This window comes from Lagopus muta, chromosome 9, assembly GCF_023343835.1.
Source record: "Lagopus muta isolate bLagMut1 chromosome 9, bLagMut1 primary, whole genome shotgun sequence".
Taxonomy (NCBI): domain Eukaryota; kingdom Metazoa; phylum Chordata; class Aves; order Galliformes; family Phasianidae; genus Lagopus; species Lagopus muta.
The window spans coordinates 1,893,539-1,920,618 of NC_064441.1; the positions used below are offsets into that span (position 1 = coordinate 1,893,539).

Here is a 27,080-nt window from a genome sequence, read left to right on the forward strand (position 1 = left end):
AAAGAAGACAAACGTGACTGTATCTGTAAAGATGGGTATTTTAACCACTTTATTCATACCAGCAAGGCCAAGGTTTCAGTAGTTTACACTTTTAATTGACAGCAATACAGAATTTGCAATTGCATGAACAATTATCCTAGACACATCTACTACACAGTGAAGATACTGTAGTTACATCCTGTACATCTAGAATGACAGAGCACTGCCACCTTTTGTTCTCCAGCTAACGTTACGACGTATTTACATTTGGCTGTCTTTCAGATAGTCTCTTAGAGACAAATTAGAAGAGGTGCAGAAACCTCCAGTACCCAGGCTGAGGTTTCACCAATGCTTTTGTTACATTGTGGTAATGGTCAGTATTGACTTCTGTCTTTTCTGTAACTGTACATGGTTTTACAGTGGAGTTATAGGACATTACTTTTTGAAATACAAAAATGATGTCTCGGAGAGAATATTGTCTACACAAGTACTTCAGGGTTCTAAGAATGTTTGCCAAGAAGGTCAAAGTTTTTCCAAATGGGAGTTTGTTGCTGCTGTTAAACTAATAGCTAAAGATACAGTATTGCACAACTGAGGAAAGAATGCCGGGTGGCTCCTGAAGCAGAGGAAGCTGCAGCTGTTCCTCTGGGTTTGGGCTCCACGGTTGGTAGCACTGTGCTCAGCTCCAGGGAGCTCTGTTAGCAATGTGAACTGTTTGTTGGTTGTTTCTACGTGGAAATAAAAAAGCCTTCTTGTTTTGCTTTTACACCTGCCATGTTACATGCTTAGAAATAAATGGTTTCTCACAAGAGCACTGGCACCACAGCACAGTTTGTATTGCTTCTTCAAAAAGAATGTGACTGTGAAAGACTGTGCAGCATTCAGCAGCTGGGTAGGGAGAGCAGACAGCGCTCCTGGTGAGAGCAAAACGCCTGTGGTGGAGAAATGGCTGCACAGCACTGCAGGAAAAGTGTGCGTGTCACCAAGCCAGCACTGTCATGTTGGTCCTCCAGAACAACAGCGCTGCTCACAGGCTACAGGGCTTCTGCTTTCTCAGATGCAGGTTTGTAATGGCCATCTCTTATGCCACCTGACACTGTAACTTCAGATGACATCAATTCTGCAAGAAAGTTGCGCTGTAAAGCATTACTGAATCTGTGCTCGAGTTTTCTGTAAAAACTCATTCCCAGATACAAATCATATTTGAACCCAACCTTATTATTGCTCAAAGGACTGTAATAATGCATAACGAAGGTCACACGTCTGCTTAAAGCAACTACTGGGAGAGTCTGGTGTGAGCTGCCATGCAAGAGGTAAAAAAAGCTACCATTGGGGAGTCATGTCAGTATTTTAGTCAGCGGTGGGTGCAAATTTCATAGCATCTGCTTAGAGCAGTTTACTGAAAATGAATCACAAACTATAGGCTAAATTTTTTCCACATCCTAAGAGTCTTACGCACGCAAGTCTCAACCACATTCAAGAAGGATTCCAAGGAACTGTGATTTTAATATGAAAACTGGGGGCTTTCTATCTTGAAAAGTGGAATAATTGGTTGGACAAAGATGTTTGGAAGCTGCTTCTGGGTGCATAGCAAGAGGAGCTTACGGTACAGTGCCAATCCTGTGCAGCGTCCATAGGAGTCTGTAAGTCAAAATGGTTCAAGGTGCTGTTCAATTAAGTCAGGAAGCAGTGCTGCAGATTCAGAGGCCTTATTCTCTGTAGTCACTTCAGCATTAAGACTTAGTTTGAAACATCTATGTTTTACATTGTCTAGTTACAGTGAACTTGCATTGAAGTGTCTTAGCAGTAAGGAGCTCAACATCTGTGCTACCTGTGCGACCTACTGTAGGGAACCTGCTTTGGCAGGGGGGTTGGACTCGATGATCTCTGGAGGTCCCTTCCAACCCCTACAATTCTGTGATTCTGTGATTCTGTGATCTGGATGCACATTAAAATAATGTAAATTTATCCTATTTCTTTCAAATTAAACTAGAAACTGACTGGAGGTTAATCAGGCTGCGACACTGAATTCCTGATCTGTCTGCCAGATATGTGAGACACGCCAAGGGCATTTGGGAGGCAGAGCTCTACTCCCTGTTTCTCATCTCTATTTTTTGACTGGCGTGTGCCATTTGGGCTGCTTTGTCTACAGCCTGCTTAAGGCAGAGGTGTTGGGGTAAGAGATGATGTTCATAGACTGCAGAGAGTTTTAATGCAGTTGCTGTGCTTTGCCATGCCCAAATGTGCTCCGTGTAAGAAGGAAAGCAGAGTTCAAATGAAGTGAGGCAGATAGTTTGTTTCTTGGTTATGTGTAACTGAGTCCTTACTCTAAGGAAACCTAAGCTTGTAAGAAGCAAACAGAACTCACCCCTTCCCCCTGTCCACATACTGGGTTTCTAAAAATTGCTTTCTCAGTAGTTTCTCTCCTTGAAATGCTGTTACATGATTCTCAGCTAGTCCATACAAACCTGCAACTCGTAGGAGGAAATGTGTTTTATAGCACAGTTTCACAGAGTCACCCAGACTCACAGAACTGTAGGGGCTGGAAGGGACCTCCAGAGATCATCTAGTCCAAGCCGTGCCAAAGCAGGCTCTCTGGCCACCTGCAGTGCTGGGGCTCTGGGACTTCGTTGTCCTCCAGTCAAACAAGCCTTTAAAACACAGAGTTCACCCCAGGTGACCTCTGCTGGGACAGTTTCTGTCTCTAAGCGCTGTTTACCTCCAGCCTTCTGACAGTTGCTACGCAGCTCATTAATTTTCCAGGCCGCATTAATCCCGATGACCTGGACAAAGTTTTTTTATAGTGAGTGACGATGGCGTGTGGCTGCTGTGTGCATCCCAGCCTGCAGCCTGACTGGGACGACAGCCTGAAGCCCTGTCTGCTCCTCTCAGTAATGCTTTGGTTGTGGTGGTCCTTAAAGCAAGAGGAAAGTGCAGTCTCCTTGCAGTGAAGATGTAATCTTAAGAACACTTCTGGCTTTCAGAGAAAAAATGTTAAAAAGAAGCCTGAAGAGGCTCTCCTCTAAGATAAAACAGCACTGTTACACTCAATGGAAGCTGCCTTCACTAAGACAAATTGCTTAAACATTGTGATTTTCTTATCTTGCATGTTCTGCTCTGTAGGCTTTTCTCTAAGAAACATCTGCACTGCCCTTACAGAATCCTCATGTGCAGTTCATTTTCCTAATTAGTTTGTTGTTCTTTGAGAGCACTTCCAAGCACTGTGGGTAGCAGTGGTTTTGCAGTCACAGTCTATCAGTGGAGGAGGCATTTGCACAGCCTTGCTTGCTGGGGTGCTGAGCAGGAATTTGACTGCCAGCCTGTCCAGCCCGACTTCATGACAGTTATTGTTTCCAGGATTAAAGCTCATGCAGTTAAAGTGCACCTGCAGTACTCTCACACCCCTGACTACAGTGCAATGCACAGAGCAATGTTTGACAGTCCCACATCTACATCTCTGTAACACTGAAACTGATGGCTTGTTTAGCTTGCTGGAATACAGGCTGAAGTGGAATGCTGAGCATCTTTGTCCCAAGAAGTGCTAACTGTCCCCACAGGCTTCAGACACAGCTAATCCTTTGTGTGCAGGACCAAGTGCTTCATTTCCCTATTGCTCAACCAGTTTAGAGTTCATCCTTACTGTCAGATATAGGAGCCGACCTGCTCATAAACGTGGATTTCAAAACGTTAGTTAAGATTTGCTCTTGACTTAACCTTCTATTTATGGCTTTAGACAAACTTCAACTGCTTTGGCAGCACACGTTTTGCTTAACAGAGCAAAATACATCTAAAACATCTGTATAACCAGAGACAAACTGATGCCCAGGACACTGCTACCTAGGGCAAAACTGGATTTAAAGCTGCTGCTTACCCAAGCCTGTTGGTACTATATAAATAAAGGTAACTAAAATTCAAATCAATACAGACTTAATTGTGAATATCTTATTAGGTAGCATTGGATATGACTCCATGGATTTAGAAAGGTAAGTTACACATGGACAGCACTGAGGGGCAGCAGCTCTGGTCTGAATGGTTGTCAAACTTCAGCAGAATTTCCTTACTTCTAATCTCACAGTTTTGTATGGCCAGACTGCAGGATAGAGGCCTAAAAACTTACTGCCTAGAATGCAAGCTGACGAGCTGGGTTTTTACTTTGATATAAGCCTTCACTAAATGTTTCTCTATATCAAGTGATTATTAGAGACACTAGCGATAGATTCATAGTATATAAAGCCAGGGTGTCGTATATTCTGAGGTGATGTAATGCAGCAAGCACTGTTACTTCAGGCTGACGTGGTGTTTAAGTTAACGACCTTCTGTACTCAAAAATCTGCACAACTTTCATTCTACTGCATGTAAAAGGCATCATGCTGTAATAGCAGTAGTTTTGGTACTGACCTTCTGTTCACAAGTCAGTAGCTGGCAGGGGATGCAGGGCATGGTTATGGTATGCCAGGCTGCTTCACACAGTTTCAGCAACCAAATGCCCGCATTTGTTAGCTATGCCTATGGCTGCACGTGTTTTTCTGTGCTGCTTTAGCAGCTGGGAGGACGGTCCGCATTAACCTCACAGCGCACATGTGCTCAAGGCACAACGCACTCCGACATCACGTTTTCCAAACGCGCTACCGGAGCAGAGCAGCCCAGCAGGGCTCACCGCTGATCCCTGCCGCTGGGCGGCGCTGTGAGACCACGGCTGGCATTCCGTCCGCTGCGGGAGCGCCAATGGCCGCGCTGGAAGCCCTGCCGCTGCCGGGAGGAGCAGCCTTTCTAAGGCCGTACCAGTACGTCATCCACACGACATGGCAGCATCTCTATCACAGGGCTACACTGATGTTTACAGTGGCACTAAGAGCCTAAGCTCTTTATTTCGGATCGGACCTTATAAAAGATGCTCTTTGACAGCAGTTTAATATATCAGCACCTGCTTGAAGAACAGATGACACCGATGGACCTACTCTGGCTTAACCATCACAAGACTTTTACAAACACAGGAATCAGGGAGCTCTGAGATGTAACCAAAATGTGCATCCCTTCTTTGGGCAGGAGCCTAGGCAGGAAAGCAGCACTGGATGGAGCGTGGAAATTGCTACCTCTGCAATGCTGGAACACGTTCTGTTGCACAGCTCTGACACTGGGGATATTTCTTTCCAGATGTAGCACATAGGATAGATGGGATATATCAGAGCAGTGGGGGATCTGTCAGGCTGTACAGCACTGTGTGCATTAGCTTATCTTGTCACCCAACAGCTGTATGTGACACAACAGAATTTGGCACAAATCAGCATGACTGGAAACTTAGAACCAGATTAGCAAGCTTCTTAGAAGACCTCTAATGAGTAACATGGGTAGGCACTGCATGTGAGGAAGATGCACAAAGCCTGTCATCTTCATTAGTCCTTCATCTTTGATGCACAAAGCCTGTTATCTTCATTAGTCCTTCATCTCTTTAAACCTAAAGTAGCTGTAAGTATAGAATCATGGACTCAGTAAAGGTGGGAAAAGTCCTCTAGGATCAGCTAGTCCCACCATCAACCCATCACCACCATGCCCTAAAGTAGCTTTGGCCTTACGAGAGGTCATTGGCCTGAACACCTTCAGCCAGAAAAGGGAGCTACCAAAGAGGTGGGAGTGTTGCAGAGAAAATTAAAAGTGCTACATTGGCTGCCGTTGCAACTGCAAACACTCAAAGGTAGAAATAGGGCTGTTCCAGTAACTGACTGGGTGGCCATGTGAATGAATGAAGTCTGCAAAACACTTTTGTACTGTACTCTGGGTTTTCTTAAACCCTTTCAGCAAGCCATGCAGGAGCCCACTTTACTCTCAGACTGTGCCACTGTCCCACAGCTTCCTCATGGCAGCTGCCAGTCTGTGAACACACACATTTCCCATCACCTCCTCTTCCCATCCATCTCAATAGAGCAAGCAGAGGGCTAGCCGTGCTCCAGAGAAGGTCTGCAATTCCTCAGCAATACTTGATAACTTGAGAACGTGAGCTGCAGAGAGGTTTACTGGCAGCCAGAATCTTTCCTCTGAAGTGGCATTAGTCTGTCATTTCTTTCTTGGAGCTGACCATTGTTCTGCTTCCAACTTCTCAAATGCCTGTGAAGGATTTGTAGCAGCTGTACAAACTTCTCAGCTTTAGCCTTCTGTGAACTGCTACATCTAATTCTTCTTTTCCCTGGGCAGCTGTTTGACAAACATCCAGTCTCTGTTCTACAAAGAAAAGCCAGTGCAACAGAAACATCATCTGTGAAGGAGAAAGGAAAGGCAAATGCTACACGCACCGTGAGCTCTGCCCAGAGCACAGTTTTGATACTGCTGCTGCAGCATTACTGAGTCCATGATGAAGCACTCCCATGAAAATACCACACAAGGTTCTCATTTTGCAACATTTGACCTCAAATACTTATTTCAAAATTAAATAACCGAAGCAGTCTGCAATTATTAGCGTTTGTTACCCTCTCCATTTAACTGCACAATTGCATTTAAAATTAACTGAATGCTGTCCGTCCTGTTCAAGCGATTAAAAACATCTGAAACCTTCCATCCTCTGGGGAGGGCAGTGCAGGGGGGTATCAGAGCACGCTGCAAGCTTTCTTGCTGCTGTTGCTCACTGGCATGCATTAACCATTACTCAGAGCCCAAAAATCCTACTCACAGTTTTGAAGGAGAGAATGTAGACATGTAAGGACATGTACACAATTGGAAGGGCGCCGTCAGTGCCCTTGTCACTAAGATCCCCAAACAAACTAAAGAAAGGAAGGTTGTTAGGGAAGAGATCATCTAGAAATCAAACTGAAAAGGCTTACGATGAGAATTCTTTCTTGAGTGGAAAGCAGAATTTGTGCTCTTTCATTTCTGTCTTGAGAGATATCATACCTGCCCAGCACAACCACAGCAGATGAGAGCATTTGAGACCAGCAAGCCCCCTTCTCAGAAAACACTCCCGGTGGGTGATAAGCACAAGGCAGTTTTTCATCTAATTGATTGTGTATCTTCAAGAAACAGACAGCGTCAGTTGCCACGTGACAGCCCTGCTTTAGCTCAGGGCCCAAGGACTGAGAGCCTCCACTACCCTGCGGACAAGAGATCAGCAGATCATCCAGAGGACCACGCTTTGAAGGGAAGGAATCCCAGGGGATGTAATACAGGGAAGCAAGCCACCCAAAATATTACCATCTACCTCAGCCCTGACGTGTTCCTCTGAAACACGTCCTGTACACCAGCACTGCTGCCACTTGCTTGTGAAGCAGCCAACTGAGTTATCAGATGCACAGCTTAGACAACAGTCACAGATTCCAAAGTATAATTAAATATTGAAAGTTAGATAAAAAAATATTTTTATCTAGATTTATCACAAGCTTTCAACTGAACAGTGCAATTACACTGTCTGGCATTTATACACCATGCCAAAAATCAGTCCTACAGTGGTCTTCCCCCAGATTAAAACCACAAATTAATCTGCAGCGGTACAAAGATTTCGTAGCCATGGCTTCCATCTAGGCAGCTCTATAGAGCACTCTGCTCTGATTAGTTTTGCAAATACTAATGAAATTAATTTTATCTTGCATTGTTTTCTTACTTGACTGTGAAAAGTCCATGCCAGGAACCTAACAGGAAGGAGTCCCAGTGAATGGCACTCATTCTTCTATCACGAGAGAGCTATTTTTTTGATAAAGAAGGTGACAGACTTTGGAGTATTTTGATGGAGCTTAACATTACAACATGGCATAGAATAAACGTTATTAAAGGAATGCACAGGCTGAATAAACCTGTCTGCAGGTAATTCAGTAGCTATACCTGACCACATGCTTGGCAGGGATTTGTTTAATTGAGGGTGGAAAAAACAAGGTGTGAGAGCCAGTTCTGTGATAACAGACTGGCAGTTGGCTCCTTTCCCTCCTTCATAACAGACCAACAACTACAAGCTTTTCCAACACGACCTTATCAGCACAGATTAAAAAAGAGATGAGAAACATTAGAGCATTGTTCTGAAACACAGTCACACCTACGAGTGAAAAAGCAACATCATTCCTATCGTTGCTATTAAGCAGCAGTTCTGCCCTGACCCTGCCGTGTGTCTGAACGAACCCCTTTTAGAAAGGAGAGGTGAGAAATGAAAAGCATACATGGGATTTGTAAAGGAAATTCTGAAATGAAAGATTACAGTTGGCTTCTAAGGAGCAGCAAGGTCACAGGAGACAGGTGCTTGTGAAGAAACTTAATTCTTATCATCACACAGAATGTATTTGTTGTATTGCTCCTTTTGTTAAGCAAAGAACAAAGCCCGGAGGAATCTGTTCTGTGTGGAATCTTAATGGGATTTACTAGAGCTTTCCACTATGTTTAAAATGTAAGAGTTTGTTTTAAGTTCGGCGAGGCAAAGAACCACTGGTAATTACTGTTCTTCTGTTTTGCTGCTATTCCTGAACTTCACCACCATCACTGTTATGTTATCGGGACACCCTCTGTAGAATGACTGTAGAACTATACTCTTGGCTCCAAAGTGTGGCTCATCCAAGCGTTCCTTGATGAATCGCACGGCTTCCTCGTTGCTGAAGGCATCCCACAGACCATCAGATGCCAGGATCATGAACTCTGGCTGCAGTTTGTCCAGGTCAAAGGTGAGAATATCGGGGTCAGGAATGACAACGTTCAGGTTCTTCAGAGGGTAATCTCCTAAGGAGCGGGACATGGCCAGGATGCCCTGAACGCGCCAGGAGCCGTTGAAGCTGATAAATCCACCTGGAGAGAAACACCAAACTGTTACAACTTTCTCCGACCTGCTGCCACATCCACTCACAAATTCACCTTCGGTATCCTGAGGTTTGTAAATGTTACACAGCTCAAGAAGCAGGTGTCTGAATTTAATATCGCAGCACTGCAAAGACGAGTTGGATCGTGCCTTCCAGCTAGAGCTCTTCTAGCAAACTGCCCTGCACACGGTGTGCCAAAAAATATCAGAACAGCGTTGTGAACAAACCCATCATAAAGTGCTATTCTGAGTTAGAAAAATGCACTGTGGCATTACCAGCACCAGGATTAGGGTTACTTCTAGTTGCAAATCCCTTACAGTGCTTAGGAATTGCTTACAGGCAAATGCATCTCTCACTGAAGTCAGTGAGTGATAAGAGCCAGCACCTGGGCAGCACCCAGCCTGACTGCGCTAGGGAGAGAACTACGCAGTGCCTCAAGGTCAAAGCAGAACTGAAGCACCTTCAGTTTTGTGTGCACGTGTCTGTGTGCCACATCTGCACTGATGTGTAGCTATATTTCCTCCACTCTAACATGAATCCAAAGTCAGAGTCGCTTGAGGACAAATAATTTGCAAAAGGTCTATCATGGAGCATTGAAACGTGTAACCAAATTGGAAGAATTGTTGTCTTTACATCTGCAAGTTGTTTGTTTTGGTGTTTTTAGAAAAACGTTTGTTCTTCATAGTAATCAGAATGCATTCAGCTTTTCACTCTGCCCTACTGCAATTGCACCTCAGCTATGCAGTCACACCAGCCTTGTCCAGCTGCTGCAGTATGTTTTGAGGACATCTTGATTGCAAATTACTCAGCCACCCATTTCCCAGCACTTTTTTCATGAGTGTTTGGAACTGCAGTACCTCAGAGTAATCATCCGTATGTACTGGAGTGATGGGAAGCAAAATGCCATCAAGGAGAGGCAGTTTTAAGTATGTATTACACAAACAATTAGAGGAAAGCAGTGCTGACATCCATTACTGTACTCACAGAGGAGATAGCTGATGCTGCTAACTGGTTGCAGCACACTGACAGTAGACAGTATAAGCAGGCAGTGCTTATACATGCAAAATGACTTTCCAGTGCTGCTGTCAAGTGGCAGCTGAAAGTGACAGTGGCAGGAGCTCCTGAGGTTCAGTGAAGTGTCTGTTGGCACTTGTAGTGTTTTGTTTTATAAAGTCATCTGTACAGAGTGGTTAGAAATTGTTAAGAAAAAGCAAATGTTCTGCAGTTCCAGCTGTCATTGGAGAAGAAAAGACATTAAGGAAATAGGAGCTCTTTGGCAGCCACGCAAACATTCCACACCTAGAGACTTCAGCTCCAAGGAGTGCATTCAAGGTGAATACAATTTCTATCAGTGACAGTCACCTTGTGGTGCTACAACTGGGCTTTTTTCACAAGCCAAGACTGTGGTTGTTTCACAGCCCCTAAGGTGAATGCTGTACCCATTGCTCAGGACACCCCCGTCAGGGGATTTGTATTTTTTGCAGAAACGTGCATTTTTCTGTCTCATGGGAAAGAATCACAGTGCTGGGATTGCTGTCATTCAGCTGCAAGAGGAGCAGCACTGCAGCAGTCACGAGTGTGTGGCAGCAGCTCCCTGTGGCAGCAGGCAGTGTTGACGGGCCTGTGACTCATGCTGCTAACTATAAGCATGCTGTTGAGCAGGTAATACCAACGGCTGTAAGGAAGCAAGGGCCCTGTGCTCTCAGCCAGTGGCTTTCCTTTGGCACTGGCTGCAAACGCTGGCATCAGTAACCTTGTACTGCCATGTAGGAACACTCAGGAGCACTCTGTGCGTTGGCTTCTGGGGACTGCAGCACAAGAGCTGCGAGCAAAGGCCTTCTCTAAATGCACAATTGTACAGAGCACCTGGATGGTGTTGGTGAAGGAGGCCTTAAGAAGTTCAACTGCTGAACGAAAGATCTCCGGATGTTCTCAGTACATCTCCCAAGCACACAGCTGAATGAAGCAAAGTGAGACTAGAATTTTCCCATTCTTTCTTCTCAAGATCTGTGTGCATTCTGTTTGCCTTTGGGAACTTACACAACCCCAGCCTCTGTAGCGGCACGAAGAATCACGCTGCTCTTCAGCTTCCTCGGAGATAAAAGCAAACAGCAGAAGGCATGAGTTTGCCACGTACAGGCATTTATACTAGTGTGAGCCTACTGAATACCTGCAGGTTTTAAAAATGTTTCACACTCAGGGAAAAAATGCATTATTTCTACTTCACAGATGAAGAACTTGAGGCAGAGAAACAAAGCATCTCTAGAGGCAATGCTCATCAGAATGGTTAACACAAGCAAGGGGAACTTTTTCTTTGTCAGATAAGTTGCTACTGCAGGCTGCTATGGGAACCAAAACAGAAACAGTTTCAAAAGAGGCTTTGACAAATTCATGGAGAATTGGCCATTAAACTTGAGGTACCAAATGCAACTTCTGGCCCAGGAGGTCTCAAGTGACAAGTTAAGAAAGCCAGAAAGATTTATTGTGCAAGGTTACCATTTCTAATGTTCTTTTCCTTGTACTTCTGCTACTGTGTATGTGTTTGTGATCATTTACAGTCATTATAGGGGAACAAAAAGTAGCTTTAATTAATTAGATTCGTGGTCTGCTTATTTTAGTAACTAAATTGCACTCTGCTTAAGACCCAGCCTCTTACATAAAGGCTGCTGATACGATGTGGTGTGGAGAAGCCTGTAAGGGTGCTGTGCCTGTTCATTAATTGCTCCCTGCAGAGATCAGGAGGGAAGCGGCTGGGACAGTCAACTGGCTGTAGAAAATGAAGACTGCTCTTCTTCCTTTGACACTGCTTCATTAAGGATAGGTCAGCCTGTTTCCATTTCTCAGCCTGCACCATGCAATCTCTCTGAAAAGTGTTGTATTAATAATGGAAGATTTTATCTGCTGGTTTCTCGGTCTGGTACTTTTCACTGTCTCACAGGGGAAAAGTCTGTATTACTGACAGCAGAGAAGAAAAAGGTGAGCTTTCAATCCAAAGCAAAGCCGTTATCACTCACCGGCTCTTTTAATCCTCTTCCTCTCTTTCAGCTGGTAGGGCTTGTGGTCGTGTGACAGGGGGATGGCATTCCCGTCCTTGTCGCACAGCACGCCTCGCGAATCACCAACGTTGGCCACAGTGAGCTCTTTGTCTGACAGCAAGGCGATCAAACAAGTTGTGCCTGAGGAAAAACAGAGGGGAGAGGGGAGCAAACACAGATAGATAGGACGTATCTATCTGCAGTTATATAGCACATTTTCTGCAGTGGCTGCCCGTGGCCATGTGGACCAGCAGCTGTTCTGGTATCTGACTGAAGCATCTTCTACTCCATCAACGCCACGAAAGAGGCTGTCATCAAATCTGACAGCTCTCTTCCAAGGATATTTAAGTCTATGAGGTTTTTTCTCTTATCTCTGGGTATTACTGAGTCATTCCCTGCTCACTCTCTCTCTTACCATTATTTGGTCCAGTTCTTACATGGAGTGCACACTTATCTCAGCACCTGCTCCGTATTGCGCCTGCACAGACTGGCAGGTGGCTGAGCATTGGTGAAGCTGAAAATCTTAAACTCAGCTAAGAACAAACAGTGGCAGGAAAATGTTCTTTAGATGGATAATGGTGGAGAGAAGCTCAAAAGGGAGGAGTGTTTTCCATTCTCTGAGAGCTGTCTTTTCCTAATGGATGAGAAAAGCAGTAAGAGAGAAAAGCGTGTATTGGCAGCAGAGCCCACGCGCTGCTTTCGTGGACTGAAGCTACGGCACTTGAATGTACACGAGTCCAACAGCCTCTGCCCCCTCGCTCCTCCAAGGATGCTGTCAGGGCTCACATCCCATGGCAGCCCATCCCCAGGCAGCGGATACCTGGATGCTGAGGATGAGCTTTGGTCACAGCGCCCTGTGTATGCCGTTAGGAGGGAATACAGCTGCCCAAACTGCTGCCACCAAGGCAGGCTATGCAGCTGAAGGATGTTTTATTGGAGAAAGGAAATGATTTGACAGTTTTAATTACTTCAACCTTTAAATACACAGAAAAAAGTTTCATCATTCATTGACCATAGTACTCAGCAAGCATAGTATTGTCAGCTGAAGTGACAGAAAAGTATTGAAATAATTGCTTGTTTTCAAAGTACTGACACTACTGTTTTTATTTTCCTCATTGAATTGATGCAGAATAGAGGGAAAGTTGACCAGACCCCATTATGAATGTGTCTGTGGTGCATTTTCCCCTTATAGTCAGTGTGATACCAGCTGTGTTACCTAAATGCCCAGCATTAAAAATAAGCCCTGCACTGACTTTGGCCCAGGTGCCAGAATATCATTCATATTTTGGAAAAGAAGGGTATCAAATACATTTTTATACATATTCACTAACAAACATTTAAAGGGAATATTCCTGACACTTAGATTGTATGGCAGTCCTAAAATTGTTACCAAAAGGTTCTTGGAATTCTCCAAATTCTCAAAGCTACACCTTGTGCATTGCTGCCCAAACGTAGAATTTAAGACTATGTTTTGCAGTTCCCATGCCAGTAGTTGAATACCCCATGTCTGGAATAAATATAATAGCCAGTAATAAACAATTTGTTTTTAGATGCACTGAGTTCTGGAGATTTATTTTTATCTTAATGGTCCATCTTGCACAGCTTTAAACCAAAACCACTTTTTCACAGTGCATACATCTCATTTTGTGCCACTGACTGATGCTGCAGACCTAACTGGATAGTTTCCCATTTGTGGCTAAAAAAACCAGCCAGCTGCACAACTCTGTGGCTCATGTAACGACACAGCAACCCGTCCACCTGCATGACCCAAAGGGCCTTGTCAAACCAAGAGCCCCCTCCACAGGTACCTTAGCTGAAGGCCACACGGAGCCTGGCAGGTGCTCACAGGGCTGCAGGATGCTCGAGGCAGCACTGCTGCTCTGCACAGCTCTCACCTCCCTGGCTGCTCCCCGCTGGCTCAGCTGGCTGCCAGCAGCAGAGCTGTGGCACTGGGAGCACCAGACCCCAGCGTTCCCCCAAACAGCCCCGCTCCAAGGCCAGCAGGGTGGCAGGTGAAGCAGCAGCACTCGCTCAGAGCACTCGGTGTGCCATTGCCTGCCCTCAGCAGAGAACAAAGACAAAAGAACACAGTGCAGGTGCAGGCTCATGCCTCAGTATGGATAATAATCCTTTCTGTGTGTGCTGAGTGGTGTGGGGGTTGTTTATGGCTACTATTACACCTGTTACTGCCTCGGATGATGAGATTCTGCCCAGCAACATGCCCTTGTAGTTAGCACTGAAGTGTTGTACTCTGCCTTCTTTTTGCACAGGGCCACTGGCTGCAGTGGGAGCTCTGCACAGGAGTCACGGATGGTCCAACAGACCCTGCACTTTGAGGCTAATTGAAGTTGCAACAGTAAGTGCTAAAGAGCTTGTTGTACAAATAAACCTTGGAAGGTATCAGGAAGAGAGCTGCATTATTAAGATGAAAGCAGAAAGAGTGCAGGTAAGCAGCAACACCACAACACCTGGCTGCCATGCCATACGGCCGTCTGTTGGGACAGTGGCGCCGTGGCTCTGTGGGAGGGAGCAGCACGTGCAGGTGCAGAGTATTGCAGGAGGGCACCTGTGGCTTTTATGCAGAACAGTGTGGAATTTAGCATTTGAGGTCAGCTCAAGGAACAAAAACCATTAACTCTGTAAATGGATAAAAGCTCTGCTTCAATAGGAAAAGTACGTCAATTAATGGCGCCTTGATTTATGAGGCTTTTCTTACTGGCTGTTCAAGCAGCATCATGACCACAGTGGAACTCTGTGGCTGGCACCTGCCAAAGGCACTCTGACTCCTTGTCTAAGTTTCTGAGAGAAAATTAGCAGCCACTTTTGCATTTCTGACTAAAACCCAAACCGACGAAATGTCCAATGTGGTGATACAGCCATTATTACAACCCCACGTAACAATGAAGACTTTGATTACAGTCTTCTGGTTGTGTGATCTGTGTGTATGAAGGAGAGGGAGAACTGAGCCAGAAGATCACCCCGAGTGCTGGCTGCAGTTTGTGCATCGCCTCAGCCTCGGCAGCAGCCCCTGACTGATGGCAGGCTGCGTCAGTCCCTGACCTCGTGGTGCTGCCTGCTGCTGCATGGGAAAGCAAACTTCTCTTACTTTGTTTTCTTCTCCATCTATTTTTATTTCAGTTATTTAACCTTGTGCAGAGTTAGAAACCATTGCGCACTTGTCAGTTGCCTCAGATTTAATGCCATTGCACAATGGAAAATTCCCAACATAAAGGGTCCAAAATGGAGAACACATGTTATATTGGTCCCTCGGTGCAGCTGCCTGAATAATGCCTTGCTGGGCAGTTAAAGAAGGAAATCACCAGGAAATTTAAAACCTGTGGTATATTGGCTGCAGTGATACAGTGTACATTTGGTTTGGATTTTTTGTGTTGTTTTCTTTTCTGAGTCTGTTAAGATTAGTGGTGTTATATTTTAGCACCAGCCAAGGTGCCTTATAGAAGTCAGGGCTGCACCAGTTACACTGGGTTTTAGGTACCTGCTTTATCAAAATGAGGAAAAGGAAATGATACAGAAGTGAGAAAAAAAGAGGGAAAAAATCCATTAGGAGATAGAAGAAAGGAAAAATAAAGGTACAGAAGCAGCTGAAGGCACATGTGTAAGCAGCAGAAGGAGGATGAGGGAGCCAGGATGAGCTGCAGAAGATGCACACAAAGGGCGGGGAGCCTTTTTTGACAACAGAAGCTAAAGCAATTCTGAGGCCTGGGCTAAGAAGGGAGCAATAAAGGACTGAGGCCTGGTGAACAAAGCACATCCATCACGGGGCGACAGGAGCAGGAAGCAGGGGAGAAGGACAGAAGTGAAGCAAGGCAGCAGCACAGGCTGATGAGGCTGTGGCTGCCCTGGGTGGCAGAAGCTGACTGAAATTCCCCCACTGTCCCCATCTCATCCCACTCCATCAGCAGAAGTGCAGTCCATCTCCCAGGCACCCATCGAGTCACCACCTTTCTTCTCTGCCCTCTCTGCTGAGTTTTCTTTCTGTCTTCCAGCCACTATCTGATATCTCATAGAGAACACCTGTAACCTGGTCCCTTGCTCTTCCTCCTTTTCACTCTTCCAACTGGAATTTTTGCCCATTCCTCCTTTGCAAAAAGTGAAAACAGTGCCCTTACCCCAGGCTCTTAAACTGCCACAGCTCCAGGACAAGGAGCTTCCCCACAGCTCTCCCAAACAGAGAGTTTCCCGTGGGTGCCTTCCTACCTCCTCTAGCACATTTCTTCCAGTCCTCCTCCACCTCTGTGATCTTTGCACCCAGAGAAAACTGGAAAATTAGACTTCCACGTCCTATGTTTTAGGCATGGCTCCCCCTTTCACAGAACCTCCCTCACACCGCATACATCAAAGTTACTAGGCGGCTGCATTCCAACCCGGTTCTTTTCCCACCCCACCCCTAGGCTTCTCTGGCTCTTTGCCTTTGCAACACAAGCTTGCCTTAGTATTGCCCCTTTCTAAACACAACGTCATTAACCTTCATGTGCTTTATGGCCGCCACTTCCTTTTCTATCACTGAACATGCTGTTCGTAGTCATTGCCTGCGGTGTTCTTTCCCTCCAGCTCTGCTCTACATTCTCTCCAGCATAGCCTCTGCCTCAGGCTCACCACTGAAACTGCTTTTGCCAAGATCTTAACACTGTTTTCGAGCTAAAGCAGACAGCCATCTCTTTCTGTTCCTCTTATCTGCCTGTGGCACAGCCAGCTCAGCGCTTCTTCTCAGATGAGATACTTCTTCTTTCCTAGTTCTCACCTTTGCTTCTCTAATCACAAACACCTCTCTCCCAGCACGGTCTCTGAAGATGCCTTCATCTCTCTTTCTCTCGGGTTTACACAGCTCCGATAGTCTTTGACTCTCTCTCCATAGGCTTTACTCCTATGAAATCTCATCTACCAACACAGACATCACCAGTGCTGCCATACAGGCCCCCCCTATCTGCTTCTCTGTCCCACAGGGGCCTCTTCTCTCAGCTGAAGGCCAGCCCTTCTGCCACACAGATACTGATCCCATTCCCAGCACCCCAGCACCCGCACAGCCCCGCTGTGTCCCCCAGGCTGCTCTGTGCCACCGGTGGAACCACACCAGTGGAACCAGCTGCCCTGGGCTGCCGCAGTGAGGAGCAGGACATGCTGCCTCAGCCCCACTGTCCACAGTGCATCCAGCGTGGGACTGCACGGCTTCACTTCCACAACAAGAAAATTGGCAGGATAATGACCTCAATAGCAGAGACTGTGAGCATTATCTTTGGAGAGGCCAACTCTGCCTCTTAATGTTTGGCCAGAAAGCATTAAGCCCCAGAGGGCTAAAAGCTACATTAATTCCCACACAAACAGGGCTTGTAATAGCGAGTTTGCATTAAGCTGAAGTGGTCATTATAGAAAATTAGTCTAATCTCATCTCTGAAATTGTCCCCATCTCCTTTTCCTGGAGCTCCCTACGAGGTGCACAGGGCCAAGCAGGCATGCCATTGAAGCATGTCCTTGGGTCCCCTCAGCACTGGTGTTTCCTACACTGAGCTGTACCTGCCTCTTCTGCAGTGCAATAAGCTGCTTTGCAAAGTCTGCTCTGTAGAGCACAGACCTAAGAAGAACCATTCTGAAAAAATGCAAGGTGTCTCAGTTTCCTGATCAGCTCGGTGTAACACCTTTTCCCCAACATGTAAAGAATGCCATCTTTTAAAAGAGATTGAAACAAACATCATTCTTAGAAATAGAAACTACTTCACGTCCAGTTTCTAAGATCGTAGCTTAATTCCCTTCATGAAGCAATTCCTACCTGACTGCATGCAGTGCTACTTCAAGATTTTTCAGTCCCTTCCAACCTAAGCCATTCTATGATTCTATCACATGATATATCCTGAAAGTCGATTTCTTGGCATTGCTCCTATATTGTTTCACCTTAGCACAACACTCAGTTGTTGAATACATTAGAAGTAGAAATACATCGAAAACAGTTTCACTTTTTTTCTGGCTAGAATTTTTTTCCCAAATTCTTTTATATCCACTAGAAACCTTCCAAAGCTTTGAGAAGTTTTGCATCACGATTGCTTTCTGTGCAGAAAGATGACTGCATTGTCACATACGACTTTTACCAATAATGTCAACTCGAACAAAAGCGTCAGGCTGCCCTTGGGATTCTCTGCATCTGCGTCCTCCGTGTGGGGCTGTTTGCTAACTCTCCTCTCCCACGTAGTTTAGAAGCCATCTCTCTTCTACCTGCCACTAACATTTAACAAAGGCTCTATTTCATCTTGCACACATCACTGCTGTCAGGACAGAGTGGTGCTCTGTGCAGAGAGGGATAAAGGCAGAAGCAGGCAGATGCAGCACTTGAGAGCAGGAGGACACAGTGACGTCTGGGCAAGGCACGTCTGCACCAGCAGTACTGGTATGTTGGCACTGGCTTCCAAGTCAAACCAAACCTCCCATCAGGGACCAAGAAACAGAAGAAGGCAGAAAAAGCTAGAAGCAAAATGAAAATCCCATCTGAAAAAGGAAAAATAAAAAAAATTAAAAGCACCCAACAAAATTCAGTGGTATTGCTCGGTTTCTGACCAAAGCATCAAGACTGCAGTACTTCATGCAAACCAAGGGCATTGCCCTGCACTTTGTGAGCCGTAAATACCAGATGTAATAAGTATGGCACCAGCAGGTAGGCACCAAACACAAGACCCAGAGCTGGCAAATAATTCACGAGCAGCATAAATAGAGGCCACCTTCCAGGAGCAGGACCTGCCTGCTCAGAAATCCCTGCCCAGCTGGTGGCTGCAGCTGCTGAGTGGGCCGGGCTCCGGCTGCACTGCCCTGGGCTCCAGCCCTCAGGTTTGTGGAGGACAAGGTGGCAGTAGCACGAGCATCACTCAAGTTGCTGCTGTAAGTAGCTGTCTTGCTCTCCAGCTGCCTCCAAGGCCCCTGCATGACAGATGGCTCACATTAACTCCTAAACAAATAAGAAACTTATTAGTGCAAAGAGAGAGCTGTGCAGCAAGGAGGTATTTAAGAGTTATTTATTCTGTGCCCAAGGTGCATCTCAAAATCAGAAAACCAAACATGCTCTCTGTCCAAAGGGATTACAGTCTGACTCTGTATTTCACGTGCTGGCAGAAGATTGGGAGTAAGGGCTGGAAGAATAAAGGGATGGGAGTGACAATGCACCAGAACCACGGGCAGGTTGAGAGGTCTGTGATTTATCTTGAGAGCCCCCCACAAAACCTGCTCAACACAGGATGTACCAGCTGAGAATGCAGCTTAAATCAAGCTCGTGACTCTTCCCTTCACCAAGTTAATCAAACTTGGAGGCTAATCATCTTTCAGGCCAAAAGTTACCTGCAGCTGGTAGTTTTCCTCCTACATTCTCTTATGCAGAAGCAATTTTCAGCACATCAAGCTGGTGGACAGACCCAGACAGACAAACAGCTTCCAAAGACACCCACAAGCAGCTGCAGCCAGTGTCTGCTGCCTGTGATTCACAGAAAGCATGCAAACAGAGGAAGCAAAAAGCACAGAGATTGCCAAAACTCAGCAGCTGCCTCGATTAGGAAGGTGTTACACTTGTTTATGGCCAACTTCTTTACCTTAATGGGTTGTTACAGATTATGGATGGGGTTTTTAAGAGAGCTGTGCTTGAGAACAGAAAGCTTTCTTTTCTTCATGCTCCCTTCTCCTCCTACTTGGAACCATGTATAATTCAGACACCGGGAAATAATGAAAAAGGCTAACAGTGATTGATTGTGGCATGCAATGCAGTTGTGCATGCAAAGCAGGGATTAGCACAAGCTGAACAGTGCTGCAAATAAGAGCCCAAGGACATGACATAAAGATGCAGACAGGAGTGCGAGCGATGTCTTGAGACACAGCAACACCCTCAGACCATAAATCTGTGTGCAGGTGCATGTGCTTGACACTATTACAATATATTTTCTTCTCAATGATTCTCCCACTGAAATGTTTTCAAAAGAATGTAAATATTAGGTTTTTTGCACGTTATATGGCAATAGTAGGAGCAATGAGGCTGAAGAGATTCATTTCAACAGACATCCTGCAATTGCAAGTGTAATGAAGGGTTTTGCAAAGGTGTAGCTGCTGCTGATTTTGTGCTGCTCTGTCCCACTACAGCAATGCTGTTTGGGTAACGATGCAGGAAAATTTAATAAGGATCTCTAAAGAGTCTGCCAGGCTCGTAGGTAGAACAAACTTTGCCTCCAGGCATCTCTCTTTGCTCCCATCAGCAGGTGACAAAGCTCTGTTAGCTGAGCGGCTTTCTCCCAGGGGCCTGCAACTGATGTCCTCTCTGCACACACTGAATCTCAAGCAAACTGACATCTTCAAATGCTGTCTTGACATTTCTTCAATAAATTAAAAACAAAAACATAAATCTGTGCTGATATCTCTCACCATGCAACACATGCATCTGACGTTGATGAAACACTGCAGTACCAACAGCAAGCACCTCCAGCGTGCCAACTGAAGATAAAGCTTTTCAAAAGAAATCTAACACCAGCTTACACAAAGTGAGCCTCCAACAAGGGTTTTAATTCTCTGCATTTTAATTCTAATGCGTTTTTTAAGACCTTCATTGGCCAAAGATAGAGTGAAAGTGAGGCGATCAGGCTGTGATAAAGCAGTGTCCCTCACAAAGTCCTCACACAAGCTTTGCACTGCTCCTCTGGGCACAGGCCTGAGCCAACTCCAGCACAGCTGAGGGCTGAGTTGAGCAAGCACCTGAAAACAAGTCTCTGCATTGAAGCTGCTCTCCAGACTTAACTGACAAGCACTCAGAGAACAGAATTAAACCCAAATGCTCTCTTGATGTACTCAGCACACCGAGCCAAGAGTTTCTGTTGTCGCTGTCTGAGTCATTTTTCCTTTCCTTGTGGTATTTTTTGGGCGCAGGCAGCAGCAGAATTCAATGCTGACACATGCTCTCTATATAGGAAAGTCCATCCCAAGCAATTCTACTGCAAGTGTTCAAAGACACCTTGTGAAATGGGAAAGAGAACAGGTCACTGACACACTGCTGTCTACTTGGTTTCAAACCCACAAACGACTCTCCTCTTACACCCCCGAATGCCCACACTCTGCAGGGCCGGGTTGGCTTCACCTCTTTTTGGTGCAACTTACATCACGGTAGAATGTTTAATTCTCATTTTTAATTGCTACAAATATAAATGCCAAAGAGAAAAACACGTGGTATTGCTGCACAAAACCAAACACAGTTACACATACACACACAGAACACTTCATGTGGTTAACTCACAGACGTGGCCCAGGGCAGGCGGTCAGAACGTGCCTCAATCCAGCACTGCAGCACTGCCCCCCATCTCAGTGACCACTGCTGGCTGAATTAGCTGAATATCTGCTAAAAAACTCATCAGGAAGGGAGGGATATGTCACACACAAGTAGGCACTTACCTGTCAAAGTACTATTACTGCTCCCAGATTCTGCTGAAAGGTTATAATTACATGCATTATAACAAATTATCTTAACTGAAGGAAAATAACGCCATGCACTTGGGCAGACCTAACTAATACACCTGTTGTTACAAACATTGTCCATGTTCTAGGAATTGCACAGACCACAGGGCACTGCATGAGCTCGTGTGTAGGAAATGACAGTCACACAGCTTCTGCTGGAGCGTACACCGAAATGTAATGTCTTTCATGGGTGTGCTTACAGAGATGTTTAGGCTCCCAGCTGGAGCTGCCTGCCTGTATGCACCTGTGAGTAAAAGCTAATTCACAGTCCATGGAAAAGAGGGGGCGTGTTTAAGATCTCTTCACTTACTTGCTTAAAACAAAGGCATGAATGCCCCAGAACCTCCAGTTTCTCCCTGCCCACTACTGAAGAGCTTTAGAAAAGTGGCCCAGAATTTGATGTCTCTAATGCAAATATGAACAGCTACAAGGGAGAAATCCCACTTGAGGTGATGGCCCTGTGGCTTTTGCCAGGGTTATTGGTCCTCTGCTGAGTAACAGAGCTCTGGCTCGTGGAGACCAGGATCAACATGCAGTTTTAATGAGTAAAAAAAATTAAATGTGCCAAGGAAAACATTGAGCATAAGGCAGAGATTATACAGAAGTAATCATCTAGCGATAAAGGGTAAAAATTGTTCTTACTGTATTATTTGGAAAAGGCTCAGTGCTGAATTTACACTGAGACTGAAAGAAAGTTGTTGGTTTAGATCATGTTCTTGAGATTAAATATCTAAAAATCATTGCAAAATGAAACCTGAGCCTGAGAGAAAGCAAACAGCAGAGAAACAGCAGTGGACTCCTGGCCACAGAGCTTCAGTCTCCATCAGAAGGAAGCGCAGCAGTAACTGTTACCCTGACAGACAGAGCAATGTTAGTCACACATCTGCTGTGTCAATGCGTTTGCCACAAATGGGAAAATAAATTCACTACATTGCTACAATGCTGGCAAACGGTGCTGACAACAACACACAGAAACCCTGTCCCGTTCCATTTCTTGAGATAATGGAAATGCCATTCACACAGCCATCCTTTGCCTGCACATGCCCTTTCTTCAGGAAAGGCGTTGTGTCTGGCATTTCTCTGCCCAGCAGCTTCTGTACCGCTCTCTCCTTTTTGTTCTTGGACATTCTGTGCAATCCAATGCCTTTGCAATGGTTGTGTTCATTGTATTTAGTGTGTGTCTTTCCTCCCCGCTCTTAAATCCCTCCCAAAGTGCTGCACACTCCACCAAGATGCTCAGTCCTTTTTGAAGCTCGGGTCATTTCATGTGTGGCACAGTTGTGTGGCACCGCAGGCCATTATGGCTGTGCATGGTGAGGTGAGGGGAGGTGAGGGATGCCTGGCAGCCCAGCGCACCCAAACCCTGACCCAGGGAGGGCTGTGGTGAGGAAGGGCAAGGAATGGTCCTGAGCCCCTGCTCCGCTCAGGCCAAGAGCTGAAGCTCCCAACGAGTCAGCACTGCTGAACCTGGGTGCTGCATATCCCCAAAGACCACATCTATGCAGAAAGGACCAGCCAAACACGTGGCAGAAAGATACTCCCAGCATTTTAAGACCTTTTTCTTTAAACAAAAAAAAAAAAGAAGGTAGCTATAGCAAACCAAACAGATTTCTTCCTGCATTTTTAATGGCTTGCTCCTGTGCACGAGCTGCCTTGCAATAAACATCACAGCAAAGTTAACTTCCTTCAGTTGTGCTGTGATGTACAATAATGATGACACTACCTGATAAAGCTCTTTTTTCAGTGGGAAGAAAGGATTTTCTCCAACAGGGTATTTATTATCCCTGTATAGGATATATAGCTCCCTACAGCACCAGGCTGCAGTCCTGAAGCAAATCCCAAAGCCTGAATCCTGCATTCATGCTCAGAACAGCTTCTCACAGCTGCAGCTACAGAAAAAAAATGATGTTCTGTGAGGCACAGAAATACAGGCTGAGTAAGAGGAGTCCATTTCATTCATTATCAATTCATTACCTGCTAAATCCTGCAGGGATGGAGGAGAAGACAGCGATACACTGCGTGATTCTTAGCGGAACGCAACACGTGGGCATGTTTGGTGGAGGCAGAGCACAAACCTCATCTCACCCAGAGACAGACTGCCGTGTGTCACAGTGCTAATGGACAGATTATCTCAGCAGCAAATAAATTTTGTTGCTAAGATTGGAGCATTCAGGCAATTTGGGATGTGATTTGCTAGCATAAAAATACACTTTAAGAAAATAAACCGCTGTTACGAGCAATTTCACTTACTCAGAAGCACTGAAAGTGGGTTGGAGGAGGAAAATGGGACTGAAGTACTGAAACCTAAGCTCCCCATGACCAAAAAGGCTGTGACAGCCCTGTGTGCCAGCATGGGCTCCCTCCGGTGGGCTCCTCCTGCCCTCTGTGGTTCCCTCCTGAGCCCTGCATCAGCCCCAGCCCCGCAGCAGCGCCGTGCTCCATCTCCTCTGGGCTTACCCTAAGCCACAGAACCAGTGAGGATGCGGTGCCCCAGCACAGGGTGAAGCACAGCACAGCCCTTGGATACTGGCAGTGCAGGGATGAGCTCTGGGTCCCCTTGGGGAGGATGTGCTGAGCAGCAGCCACCTGCTTTGTGTGGAAACATGGGACGCTCTGATAACCAGTGGCTAAGGAAGCATTTTTGGAGCTGACTGGCTGCAATCAATATCTCTCACCACAGCTTCACGGCAGGGAAAAATGAAATTCATCTCTTTTGTCACTCAGTAATGAAACTCAATTTCTACAGGACTTTGGCAGAGAGGGGCTATCCATTAAAGAGAAACCTGAGTAAGAAAATGTCAGAAGAGCCTCCTGCAGGCTGCAGCTAACCAGCACTCACAAGTTCAGTGCCAAAACGCCTTTCAGGGTCCTAAACATCCATCTGTGCAGAGGCATCACTGACCAGCCCAAGCATTACGGTGCTGTAAGTGGAAGGAATAGGATCAGCATCCAATAAAGCTTCAGCAGAGAAAATATTCTTGCACAAAATTAACCCAGCCATGGCTACTCAAGATTGCCACTTTTTAAACGATGGGATTTAAAGATTACGAGAGGATTTGTATCCATCTGTCACATTTGGCCTGCTTTCATTTACAAATCTTTCTCAGTCAAACTTCACTAAGAATCCTGTCAGCAGCTGCCTATTTTTAGATGAACTCACTTTATTTGGTAGTTTCAAATCTAATGATTTCCTAACAGGGAAGGTTTACAAAAAGGGGCATTAGAACATTGAGTCCATCGAAGCTCCACTTGATTAATATTTGCATGCTCTGCTACAAAGGCCAAATCAACATGCACAGTCGTACTGTTTTAATCCAGCAGATGGATGTAGCAGAATTCTACACACACACACACACACACACACACACACAAAGCATTTGCAGCCTACAAAATGATGGAGTTAAGATACCTAACCAGAAAAATTAGCTTAGATCCATTTTGACAAGTGCTTTTCTCTGTAGCACACCTGTAAGTACAGCATTTAAGTACAATATCCACCAATTTTCCTTGAAAGAACTCACTGATGGAAGAAAAGAAGGGGAAAAATGCTCTCCTGAGAAGAGAGGACTTCAGAACCAGTTTGGAGATGGCTGAAGCAAAACCCAACCAGGGCTCTGGGTGCCAACGCAAGCATCCTGGCCAGCAACACTGCCTGGAGCCCAGGATGGGTTTTGTTGATGGCTCACATCAGCTTCTGTCAGACAAAACTGTGTTTGTCCCACACAACAATCACAGGTATTTCACTATTTTGATTTTAAAGACTGCTTTCCACTTTTTGTGGAAGATGAAGCCAGCAGCTTCATCTTCTCATTAAACTGACTTTGATACGGCAAAGCATTACTAAAATACCTCACACCAGCACAACTGGTCTGAGACTGAACAGTCTGAATACTGCAGAGCTTGGAATCACAAACATCTGCTGCAATGGCTCGAGCAGCAGATTCTCTGTGCTCAGATCACAGTCAGATCTTCCTTCAGGAGCAGGTAGCACCAGTTACATGTTTTTAGTGAACAAGTGAGATGATCAGGCTTACCAGCCACCACCACCTTGCTGCTTTAACCTCTAGAGGTATCTCTAGCTGATTAGCAGCCTCAAGTTCTGGCTTTTAATTTACAGCGAGTTGCATCCTCTCTCAGTTTTGATTGCTGAGACTTTACTACAACGCTTACTTACACAGCTTCGCATTTCTGCATGATTGCTTTATTGTATGACATCAATCTCCAAGTGTGTGTTTGGAGCAGTTTAGTCTTTATTTTCCCTGTACAAACATGCAGTTTTCAATACAGGAAAATGCTATCTTTTTCTCCTGATAGAGGTTGGTAATTTTCTCCACTGTTTTTTTCCTTCCTAACAAACTTCAATCAATCAAAATGACTGGAGAGATGAAGTGACCAAATCAGCGTGACAGCAAAGGATCTACACTGTTCATTGGACTGGTAAATCCTCGTTAAAATATAAGCAGAAGCAACAGAAGGCGACAACTTTAAAAAGCTTATTTTTTAAGCATCATTAAAACTGGAGATACGTGATGAAAAATAAACCCTGAGCCCCTGTTTAACTGTGCAGTCCTTCAAGAACTATGACGCACAGCTCCTTAAGCACATGACATGTGCAGTCTGCAAAGGCACTGCAAGTTGCTCAGAGCTTCTAAGATCAAAGCAGTTTAAGAGAATGAGGTGCATTTACTGGCTGAGTGTGAAAGGAGCTGATGAATTAACAGAGCATTGTAATTGCTTCCAGTCACTAAAGCTCACAGCCCTGCGAGTACGCAGAACAGGCACTGCACATGGCATTTTAAGTTGCTGGAGCATTTGAGATCAGAGACATTGATAGTGAGCAGGAGTCTGAGCAGGAGGCTGAGTATCCAAGTGCTCCGAGTATTTCTCAGCACTACACTGAAAGCACAAAGTGACACAACAAAACAGTACAGGCTTGTCAATGCTTGCTTTTCCAAAGCTGGGCTAAGGCTGGGAAGCCAGGGGATGATGTGTACAGCAGATATGGGAGGCTATTTTGGAAGATCAACAAACACCATCCAAAGGATCTGTTCCTTTTCCTCTGAAATCATAAAGGAGACCTGGCATCAGGACAACTGATCCCAAAGCTGAAGGATCCAAAAGCTAGGACACTTCTAACTACTTTCAAACTAAACGCTAGTAAAAAGTATTAGCTATAATTACAAACCCTCAGGAATCCAGACCGTCACGACACAGCAGGGCTCATCAGAGCCCTGTAACTGAGCTAATAAAACGCCTCTGACATTTTACCAGTTATCTGTTTTTGTCTATCTGCATCCATCACGACACATTTAAAAATCAGACTGTGACCACCCAGACCACGTGGTCCAAGTGAGCTCAGGAACAAGTTAGTTGTGAAGAAGGATCCAGCAATGTGCATGGCATCCATTTGACAAAAACATTTTAACAGGCTTCACGATCCCTCCAAAGACTGGAGGTGAGCAACTTGCTTTCAGTAGCACGTGACTCAGAAAGAAGTAAAGACATACCTGCTTCGTCATAGGATACAGTCAATTTTTCCAGCATTTCTCGGTCAATTGATAAAATCTGCTGTTCCAGGATAGTCTGATAGGACATCACACTGTTCTCCTTGTCCCTCTCATAGTCCTGAAGATGTTGTTTCAGGACTTCGGGCAGGCGGGACTTCACATACTCTGCTGCTGACTGTAGAAAAGAAACAAAGGTTTAATTAGCACTTCTTCTTTTGAAGAGCTTCATGGATGTTCATAGCATCATCAGTAGTATTGCTTTCAGTTAAAGCACTATCAAATTTAACAATCCATACAAAGAATACTCTTAATACTAC

At 45.3% G+C, this 27,080-nt stretch overlaps 1 protein-coding gene across 2 annotated transcripts in view; it reads right to left on the reverse strand.

The window, feature by feature from the left end:
- Positions 1 to 22: 22 nt before the first annotated feature.
- The window catches only part of PPM1L (protein phosphatase, Mg2+/Mn2+ dependent 1L), an 88,096-nt gene continuing 61,038 nt past the window's right edge, over positions 23 to 27,080 (reverse strand). Inside the window, exons 2-4 of one of the 2 annotated variants that reach the window (XM_048955434.1) lie at positions 26,764 to 26,934; positions 11,753 to 11,914; positions 23 to 8,727 (exon numbers count right to left, since the gene is read on the reverse strand). In XM_048955434.1, coding sequence (XP_048811391.1) covers positions 8,381 to 8,727; positions 11,753 to 11,914; positions 26,764 to 26,934 — 680 coding nt within the window. In that variant the 3' untranslated portion in view covers positions 23 to 8,380. Of the gene's footprint in view, positions 8,728 to 11,752; positions 11,915 to 26,763; positions 26,939 to 27,080 lie in introns of both variants that reach the window. The other variant, XM_048955433.1, reaches the window with a different exon arrangement.